Source organism: Apium graveolens, chromosome 5, assembly GCF_009905375.1.
Source record: "Apium graveolens cultivar Ventura chromosome 5, ASM990537v1, whole genome shotgun sequence".
Taxonomy (NCBI): Eukaryota; Viridiplantae; Streptophyta; class Magnoliopsida; order Apiales; family Apiaceae; genus Apium; species Apium graveolens.
This window is the reverse complement of record NC_133651.1, coordinates 34,888,977-34,900,522: the sequence shown is the minus strand read 5'-3', so window position 1 is coordinate 34,900,522 and position 11,546 is coordinate 34,888,977. Positions and strand designations below refer to the sequence as shown.

Below are 11,546 nucleotides of genomic sequence, written 5' to 3'. Positions count from 1 at the left end.
TAAATATACATAAATTAAATTTTGTGTGATACACGAGTTCCGTTAATATTTAAATAAATTTTAAATTTTATTTATCCAATTATATATTAATTTTAATATATTTATATAAATATATAATAGTTATAGAATATATATTAATAATAAAAGAATTAGGAAGGAGATGTTATTGTAATTTAGTATATAAGTTGTGGTCGTAGTTTAGCGGGATAAGAACCCTATATCAGATAACTTTAGTAGTTTAGCGTATATAACACTATTTATTTTTAGAATTGAACCAAAATATATCCCATTCCGATTATTTATATTACTAGTTTAAAACTGTGCGATATCACACATCTTTTTTAATATTATATAGTTTTTTAAAAATAATTTTTGTGAGTTAAATTCTTAAATTTATTCATTTAAAATATTAAATAATATGACTTCATGTTAATTATATTAATAAATGTATATTTTCATAATTTTTTACAACATTTAAACTTATTTAAATTAATAGCCTCGTTACCCGGAATAAATGTTATTATAGTGAGTTTATTATTTTATTCAGAGTAAAAATACAATGTCTTCTAAAACCTTAAAAAGAAATTATTTTAGCGAGTTATTACTTAATCGATTAATTATAAGAATTATTTAAAAAGGACAATATTACTAATTGAACGATATAATTTTATTAATAATTATACGTTTGATTAAAAAAATAGTAATTATGTTACAATTAAAAGTTAATTTTTAATTCAAATCTATATGATAAGAATTATTCTTAGTCTGATATTAACTTAATTTATCCCGAAACAGTGGTTTATATTATTTTATTTAGCCCGAGGCCCACTACACCAACAAAATCCAACTTATTAATTTTAATTTTTTTTTTTGAAATTTAGATACATAAGCTAATTTTGTTTTGGTCCGGATAATTAGTATATATTATTTATTTTTTAGTTGCAAAAATTATATTTTAATTTTAATTTTGTGTTTGTTTTAATCAATTGTATAATATATTTTTGATGGAAGAATAATATACATTATTTTGTTTATCATAATATAATAGTATAATTTTTCAAATCGAATCAATAGTATTTACTATTTTATTTAGCCCGAGACCCATTATATCAACCAAAGCCAACTAATTACATTTATTTTGCTTAAATTTATTTTAGCCAAAATTATCAATTACAATAATATTGAACTCGAAATGCTATTTAAATTGGTAGAAGAAATTGATTTAAATTGGTAGAAGAAGTTGACTTTAATATCAATTATAGTAATACAGAATTTGATATAAAATAGAATTTAAATTGGTGTAGCAGTCTGACTTGAACTGACTAACATACAGCAATTAGAATTAGATATAGTAATACATAATTTGATATAAATAGAATTTAAATTGGTATAACAGTCTGATTTTAATATCAATTAAAATTAGAATTGACTAACATATATCAATTAGAATTAGAATAATTAAGTAAGAGGGGTAGATAAGTAATTTAACCCTATAACACATGCTATGCACGGGTTAGCTAAGATGTTTTGAAGTTTATAGTTTCGTTTTATATGTTAATTTTTTGTTTAAAATAATTTTCACAAAGTATTGTAATTTCAACTATTAATAATTATTTATTTGATAATTTTAAAGTGAGTAATTTGAGTTGATGGACGGACTATTAGTATGTTTTAAGGTTTTTAATTTCCAAGCATATGTTAATTATATGTTAATGATCATTCTTTAATTTTTAATTTTTATAATGACTAAACATTGAATTTAATAAAAAGGATAAATGTATTAATAAACCTGCAAATTTAGTACCTGAGTGCTTGTCCAAAGGAGAATGCAAGTAAATGGAGTGAGGACTCGCATAAAGTTAGAGAAAAGTTTACAGGCGGGTTCCCTTTAATATTAATTTTTTTATCTGTCGTATTATAATTTTAAAATATTTATATAAATTTATAATTATTATAAATTTATAATTAAAATTATAGGATAATAAATGATCGTATTTTAGTAGGATAAGTAGATTATGTCCACTATTTTAACAACTTAGTAGTTTAGTGGATATATAACGTTATTTATTTATTTTTTAATAATAAGATAAATTGAGGTTGTCGTTTAGTATGATAAGTAGACTGTGTCTAGTAGTTTAACAGATATATAACACTATTTATTTAATATTTTAATAACCAAAATTAGAAAATAACCGTTGAACCAATTTATATCTCAATCCGGTTATTATAGTATAATATAGATATAATAAATAGACTTGCCCGTGATCTTCGTAGGAATTGTTTTAGTTGCGAAAAAATAGAAAATGTACCTCGTAATGGTTGAAAAAGATTTTGATTTCTTTTCCTGTTATAAGCTTATTACTAAACCTAGTAAAATAATTAAGAATAATTATGTAAAATCAATTTTAAGATAATTTGGTAAAATCAGCGTGTATCAAAAAATAGGTATTGAGTATCAAATTTTTCATTTTTCATTTATCATAATATAGTATAAATAGATAATTTTATTATTTTATCTTAATAAATAAATAAAATTGTCATATTATTTTGGGAAAAATTTTATGTAGTTATTTAATATATAAAAGGCAAGAATACTTATTCTACTTTTTTAAATGTAATGATCTCCGCGAAACGAATGCCAGAATCCATTCGTCCTTCCTTATGTGATTTGATTTATGTTTATTGGCTTATGTAATATATAGTTGTACGTAAATATAATTAAAAGATTATGCTTTGGTATCAATTATTTTAATTAATAAGGGTAATTGATTAATTTTAGGAAGTAACAACCAACTGCCAAATTTTTATAGATATGTCGGTAGCAGTCTACGTTAAGAGTAAATTAAAGCGTACAGGATGAACCGGCAAAAATGCAATATAATTTAGTTTATTTAATATGGGTAATTAAGTAAATTTAGCAAGTAACTTTTAATATTTCGTCTATTATAATATAGTATAGATACTCCATGTGTCCCAATTTATCCGTACTATTTGACTTTTTATGGTAAAATTGACTCAACTTTGACCGTAAATTAAACATCAACCTTTCATTATTTTCAAAAACTGAAATATACATATTAAAATAGATATTAAAGTAGATTACATGTACTTTCTAATGATATAATTTTTATAATTTTTTCGATTATATATCATATAAAATATTTGGTCAAATAATCAATTTGACCATAAAAAATCAAACATGACAGATAAATTGGGACGGAGGGAGTAATATATAGATATAACAATTCCAATTTTACCCCAAAAAAGTACAAACATTTTTAACTTATTTGATATTAAAAGTTAAGTTTTACAAACTGTATTTTGCAAATCAAGTATAGAGGTTTGATTTTGAATGAAAGGCGGGCGGGATTGCAAAATATAATTAACTCACTTTTAAATAATGCCTCTCAAGGGAGAACTAATAATGATGAAAGTACTTTTTCTTTAACTCACAGTAATCTTCAACTTAAGAGATCCAATTCCAGAACATGAGAAGTTACAAATCAAACACCTGAGTGCCTGTAAAATAAATTTGAAAGTTCTAACATAAATGCTTCACATGAAATTAGGGCAGACTGGCCCCTTGGAGATACCCAGGCGAACTTCCATTCCATGATGCATGTCAGCGGTGCGCAGTGTCTCTGAGTCGCGTGGATCTAAAGAAAGCATATAGAAGACAGTTAGGATAGGTATAGGAGTATAATCAAGCTGTAATAGCTGGAGCTGGACAACTAGACAGATAGAGCTAAAGAATTCAAATGGTCTAATGGAGCATTATTTGACCATTGAGCATAAGAATGTATACTTTCATAAGATAGTGAGGTAACATAAAATCTAAAGCAACAATACCATTGAGGAAATCTTCAACACCAAAGTTCTCCAGAGCTCCTGTCATAGATTCCAAGCCCAGCATGGAGGATGGTATTGCACCTGGAGGCCTCTGAAACCTGCAAAATATAGCAGGCAACTTTCTTAACTAGTCATTACCTAATCAAGGAACTAGGTAAACGGGAGTTATCCACTGAACAAACAACTGCAGTAATACTTTAAACACTTTGTAACAAGGGCAATAACTTCTTCTACAAATTTGATCATTTGACCATTAAGCTACAAGTCTTAAGCTACATAACTGATCACTCCCATGCTGACATTTAAATTTGGACAACTATCTCCATAAGCCCTATAAAGAAAGCTGGACAAAACGTTTTACGCACTAAACCCAGAACCATGTAATTCTGAACCAATCATGTAACCTTTAAAATCACTTACAGTTACTGCTGTAAATCTAAAGAACACGTTCTTTTAAGCAAAAAATGTTAAGTTACTTAGCAAAGGAATACAGAGGTGAAATTACATGTCCAAAAGAGAAGTGTGATTAGAAGGAAAAAAAGAGAAGAAGATGCAGAGATGGAATTACTTATCCAAAAGAAGAGGTTAATCTTATTACAAACAAAAAGATTTAAAAAATGAGAAATTACGAGTCCAAAAATACAAGTGTTATTGAGGATTCATGGATAGCCTAGAGTAGCAAATGTCATAGGTTTAAATTACAACCTCGCCCCCCAAAACAAGGCCATAGGTTCGAATCCCCCCTCCCAATTCACTAAAAGGTTAAAACTATACAAACTACCTCCCAAATTAAATTTGACAAATGTTCTGAAAGATAGAACAGTCAAGAGTTCAAGCTCAGATCATAATAACAGAAATTTTGACATGAGATTTAGTCATATATGTCAAGTGCATGTCGAAGGCAATAAGATAATCAAGATAGTAGGAGGGACCAACAATCAAATGTAGAAGATGGGAATCGGGGTCATGCAAACACTAAACTCGATCAAGATGGGAATCACCGAATCAGGGTCATATAGAAACTAAAACTCTATCCCCCAATATCTCAATAGAATGTAAAATATCGCCCCTTAATATCAGGATACATAACAATAAATAAATACATATTTACATATTTGAGTACCAAGTAATAACACGCAGAAGTGCAGAACTATTCATTAGTAACGAAATACTAAAAAATATGCTCTTTTATTAGATTGAACAAAAAATATGTAATTTGATAAAATAACCATTTTACTACATCAGAACAGTACAAGTCGTGAGATGCATCACCTTCATCTTTCTAGCCACCTTTTTGAGCAAAAATAAAATCTTTAATTACTGATACAAACTTTCAAGTGCCTTGCTAGTGCACCTTACATTTTTATTCACACGACTGTATTTTTCATTGCTGGATTTTATTTGATTGCTAATCCTTGGTGGTAAATATATCTCTCTGACACTGAATCATGATATTACATGCTTATACAGTTATTTAACCTAACATTTTGTTCGCCAACCAGTTCATGTAACTAGTTAAGTAACTTTGTCCAACACACTATACTAGAGCTAAACCATGTTTTTAATAGTTCTATATCATTGGCCTTTTCAAGCAACTTTTTGCATCCATTTAATATACCAGAATTTTACAATATATTTCTTTTAGCAATCTCAAAATCTCTAGATGAATAAATTTCTGGAAAAACATAGATTGTACAAATTTTACGTAACTGGGTAAATAGATATAGATTAATCAGCACGAAGCTGAAAAATTATCTTTAAATTGAAAACAAAGTACTGTGAAAGCTTTTAGGTCTGGGATGGGTAGGAGTGTTTTAGCAAAGTTTTGACTTCAAATCTTTCCCACACAAAGAGTCCTGGAAAAGACAGCCTGGAATCAAGCAAAGCATCTTATACGATATACTTTAACTTCAAATGAAAATAATAGGTGTGGATGGACTAAACCTATCTAGTTGAGGATACAACACATTGCCCGAGAAATCCCTACAATTGAGAAGTGTAAATGTCTAATTTAACAGTTAAACTAGCAAATATTTCGCAGTCACTTCCATATTGAACCAAGTATATAAGGTCACACTATATCTTACGTCTCTTAGGTGAAGAAACATCGGAAGAAAGACTACTATAAAATAACTTGATAAATGTTTTCTCATTTCCAAACTAGACTATAGACTAGGTTCTTCACATACATCATCTGAGAATTGAAATTGCAAGTTACGTCGAGGTATATTGATAACGTAACTTACTTAACAGCATTTCTACCAGCTTACAAAATACCTATACATCGAAATATTACCTAAAGAAGCCAACAAAACCCCCCAAAATGAAACTCCCCAATACAAAAACAAAACTTTACTAATTAAACTTCATCAATTACAAATCCTAACAAGACAATTACAAATATATTAATAAGTAATTCCAAAAGAAAAACTCTATTTTGGAACCTGGAAAGAATCTTTCGATCCAGCTCCATCTTAAGTGGGAAAGCTGAGCCATAAGTATTGGCCAGTATTTTCCTCTTCATCTCCTCTTGTCTTATGCTGGCCTGATCAAATTAAACATACACACATCAGAATTATACATCAATTGGGAGAGAGAGAGAGATAGAGTACTAACAGAATGATAAGAAGATTCAAGGGGATGAGATCCAACGATGTCGCTCTTGACACCTTGAAGACCAAAACGAAGCGCATCGTTCTTTAGCTCTCCAATTCCTTGCTCAATTATCTTTGTTCCTTCCATCTCTCTCCTTTCTCTAATCTCTCTCCCTCTCTCTCTGTGTGTTTATAATATATATTGTCACTAAGCTTTGAGAACACGAAACTCGCCTTTTCCCAGTATATATTTAGGGCCTATACCTGTATGTATTGATAATTAGCCCATTAGCAAAACGTTTTATTTAACATGGGCCTTTTTGGACCAGAAACAAACCTATTTAAAAGGTCGAATAAAAATTTAAGGCCCAATTCATCAATCTATATTCCGTGATAAATTTAGTTTGTCCGGGGAAGATCAATTTTCTGTGTTTGTATATATAAAAAAAGTGTTTAGATAAAATTTTAATTAATGAAAACTAAATCTAAAAAAAGTATTATGATATATTTTACATTCTTACTAGAAAATTTATCGATATAATATTTTTGAAACAATCATTTTGTTTAGTATCAACTTATCTAAATTTTTTACGTATGATCTATCTCTAAAAAAAATCACATATCAGTGGATATGAATTAAATTAACTTAAATGAATTTCAAGTTTTTTGTTAAATTAAATTAAACATTTAACTTCCAAAGCAATTTTGACCATCATTCTATTCTATATATATGTAGTGTAGAATGGCTCCAAAAATAACACTTTTCTGTATAAATTTGTACTGAGTGATTATTTTTTTTACGCCTAGTTCTGAAATGAACAACTAGATATCATACTTCTGTTACTTTTCTGAATATTTAGGACAGAAGTACATCTATGTGGAAGTGTAAACGAGTATACAAAATCTTTATTTTTTAAATAAAAGTAAAAAAATTAGCACTAGTATCTATGAGCTAGTAAGAACGTACTTGCATAACCTAACAAAGATACAGAATTGAAGCAATGTTTCATCTCCAAGGCAGCTTATCCCTTATGTACACTTTTGCAATTCTATATGTGGGTTCTCCATATCTACTAAAATCTCTATACTTGTATCTTGTTTTAAATAAAAGGAAACCAAGACCGAATCTTATTAGTGAAGCACAAGTATAAGTATTTATTGTTCATTATAACTCCAATCCTTCCCGAGCTCCTCACCTTATTCAATCCGAACTCGGCCTTTATTTGTGCAGAAATAAAAGTGCATGTTGTTAGGCTGCGGGTTGGGTTCCTACAAAATAGAACCGAAGGGGGCGGCGTCCCCGCTGCACCTCCGACATGAGAATGAGATGGGACTTTGGAAAAAAAGGTTGAATATGAATTATTATAAATGTAGGTGGTGTGTATATATGTATGTAGGTTGTTAGATATATTTGTGATGTCATGTCTAATATGATTTGTGTTTAGTTTTCAGATCTTACTTAACAGGACAAATCAGTACTTAACTGAAAATCAGTACTTATACTGAAGTCAGGACTTAAGATATCAGAACTTAAGTTGTCAGAACTTAAGTTATCAGGAGATATTTATCAGGAGATAATATCAGGACATAAGGAGACTTTCAGATAAGGACGGCAGCTGATTGAAGGAAAGAAGATCGAGACAAACATAAGAAGAGATATGCATGAAGAAGAATAATTCTATAAGGAATAGAATACTTGGAAGAAAAGATAACTGATTGATATATATTAGGAAGCAGAATTATATTCGATATCAATTAGAAATTATCTTGTAACTGTGTAGTATATAAACACAGACATAGGGTTTACACTATATGTGTTATCTTAATCGAAATTATTATTCATTGTAACCCTAGCAGCTCTCGTGATAATTTGTTCATCACTGAGAGAGAACAGTTCTTTGTAATAGAGTTTATTGTGTTGAATAAAATTTGTGTTCTGTTACTTGAGTTCTTATATTCGATTTGATTGTAGTAAACATTGTATTCAACCCCCTTCTAGAGTGTGTGTGACCTAACAAGTGGTATTAGAGCTATCTGTTAACATATATACAATAAAGATCCAAAAATAATCATGTCTGAAGAAGCATAAACTCCAACGAAGCCCACCACAACTGAAGAAACTCCAAAGACTCAAATCCATAATCGATATGAGACTATTAGGGTTCTCATACTGAAACCTTCTGAGTATCCCACATGGAAGGTGATGATGTCTATGTTTCTGGAAGCTACAGATCCAGAATACCTTGACAGAATCAATGAAGGAACACATAAGCCAACCAAGCTCTCTGTTGTAGTTATAGATCAGCCATCACAGACTGTACCAAAGGAGAAAAGTGAATATACAGCTGAAGATATATCATTTATTGCAAAGGATGTAAAGGTAATACATTTGCTGCACAGTGCCATTGATAATGTCATGTCAAATAGGGTAATTAACTGCAAGACTGCAAAGGAGATATGGGATGCTTTGGAGACAAGATGCCAGGGAACTGATTCAATTAAGAAGAACAGGAAGACTATACTCACTCAAGAATATGAACACTTTGACTCAAAACCTGATGAGTCATTAACTGGTTTATATGATAGATTTGTCAAACTCTTGAATGATCTGTCACTGGTGGATAAGGAATATGATCTTGAAGATACTAATCTCAAATTCCTTTTAGCTCTTCCTGAAAGTTGGGATTTGAAGGCCACAACTATAAGAGACAACTATGCTCTTGATGAAACTACTCTTGATGAAATTTATGGTATACTCAAGACTCATGAACTTGAGATGGATCAAAGAAGCAAGAGGCATGAGAGAAAGTCAAGGACAGTTGCTCTTAAGGCTGAGGAGGAATCCCCTAAAGTGGTTGTCTCAAAGAAAAGCAAAGGAAAGGCTCTCATCACAAAGTCTGATACTGAGTCATCAAGTTCTGATAATGATGATGATTCAGAAACTGAAAGTCTATATGAGATGGACCCTGATGAAGAGATGATGAAGCCGTGTGCTCTTATGATGAGAGGAATAACAAAAATTGCATACAGGAAATTCAGAAGGGGAAAGAAATTTTCCAGGAAAGGTGCAAGTTCTGATAAGAAAGGTTTTAGAAAATCTGAAGGCAAAGGAGGAAAGTATGACAGAGGAGATTACTCAAATGTCAAATGCTACAACTGTGGTGAGAAAGGCCACATATCTCCTGATTGCAAGAAAGGAAAAAGTGACGTAAGGCTCTTGTCATAAAGAAAAAAAGCTGGACAGACACTTCAGATTCTGAAAGTGAGGTGAACTATGCCTTGATGGCAAATGCTGATAGCAGTTCTGACATTGCTGAGTTAAAGGTACCTCAAACTACTTAAGCCTTTCATACTGATGATATTACTGAGTTGAGAAGATATCTTAAAACCATGTTCATTAGTTATAGAGATCAAACTTTAACATGTGAAAGATTAACTTCTGAAAATCTTGCTTATAAAAGGAGGAATGATTATTTAGAAAAAGAGTTAGTTATGTTCCATCAAACTCAGAAAGATAGAGATGATGCTTTCTATGTTAGGGATGAAGTGCTTAAAATGAATGAATCTCTAAAAACTGAGTTAGAAAAGGAAAGAGAGATTATCAGGACTTGGACTAACTCTGGCAAAACAACTCAGACTCTGTTATGTTGTGGAAATTGGAAAGAGGGCTTAGGTAATGGAGATGATAAGAATAATAAAGGAACTGTAGAAATTGAGCCTATAGTTCTTAAACAAAAGCCAAAGTTAAATCCTGTTAAGTTTGTAGCGAAATCTGTAAAGTCTGATTCTGAAAAGATGAAAGATAATGAGACAGAAGTTAAGGCAGACTCAACTTCTGACAAATTAAAACAGGATAAGACAATTAAAGTTAACACAGGCTTAATGACTAAGAAGCAACTTAAGCATAAACTGAAAGATGTTAAGAATGTAAACAAGGTAAAGCCACCTAGAAAAAAAAGGAATGGAAAGGAAGGTGTGAATAAAAACAATGATTATAAGCCTGTTCCTAATGCTCCTAGAAAGAAATGTTATAACTGTGGAAATTCTAACCTTCTGGCTTCTTTTTGCAGGAAGAATAAGAACATAAACTCCTTACCTTCAAAATCAGGAGTTAAGAGTCAGTTTGTTAGATATAGGCCACAAAATCCTTGTTTTCATTGTGGTAGTTTATGACATTCCATTTATACTTGTAAGGAATATCATAGTTTGTACTATGATTATTATCAAATAAAACCTTCTTTAAAGAAAGTTAGCATTATTCATTCTAGTGAAAGTTCTGAAGCAAAGTCTGATATTGTAAATTCTGATAAGAAAACTGTTAACATAAACTCTGATGCTAAATCTGCTGCAAATGTTAACAAACTTAATAAGGCCAAAGGATCCAAGCAAGTTTGGGTCCTCAAAACTAATCATTAGTGGTCTTTGTGATTGTAGGGCAACAGGAAAAATATCCTAGTTCTGGGCAGTGGATGTTCAGGACATATGACTGGAAATAAAGCCCTGCTATCAGACTTTGTGGAGAAAGCTGGCCTAGGTATTTTTTATGGAGATGACAACATGGAAAAAACTCTGGAATATGGCAATATCAATCTTGGGAATGTCATCATTGAAAAAGTAGCTCTAGTCTCAGGACTTAAACACAATTTGCTGAGTGTTAGTCAAATCTGTGACAGAGGTTATCATGTGGATTTCTTTGAAGAACACTGTGAAGTTGTAAGAAAATCTACAGGCAAAGTTGTTCTGAAAGGATACAGGCATGGTAACATTTATGAAACCAAGCTTTCAACAAGTACTGATGGTTCTGCAATCTGTCTGTTAAGTAGAGCATCAATTGAAGAAAGCTGGAATTGGCACAAGAAACTCTATCATTTACATTTTAACAATATAAATGAACTTGTCAAGAAAGATCTTGTGAGAGGAATGCCAAAATCAGTATTTGCTCCTGATGGCTTTTGTGATTCATGTCAAAATGCAAAACAAAGAAAATCTTCATTCAAGAGCAAGACTGAATCTTTAATTCTTGAGCCTTATCACCTACTACATGTTGATCTATTTGGTCCAGTGAATGTCATGTCTATTGCAAAGAAGAAATATGCTATGGTC

At 30.6% G+C, this 11,546-nt stretch overlaps 1 protein-coding gene across 1 annotated transcript; it reads right to left on the bottom strand.

The window, feature by feature from the left end:
- Window positions 1-3,422: 3,422 nt before the first annotated feature.
- On the bottom strand, window positions 3,423-6,666 carry LOC141723818 (cyclin-B1-2-like). Its single transcript, XM_074525730.1, has 4 exons — window positions 6,466-6,666; window positions 6,294-6,394; window positions 3,850-3,947; window positions 3,423-3,656 (listed from the first exon to the last, which is right to left on the bottom strand). The coding sequence occupies exons 1-4, from the start codon at window positions 6,589-6,591 to the stop codon at window positions 3,556-3,558; spliced, it is 426 nt and encodes a 141-aa protein (XP_074381831.1). The 5' UTR covers window positions 6,592-6,666; the 3' UTR covers window positions 3,423-3,555.
- Window positions 6,667-11,546: the final 4,880 nt, after the last annotated feature.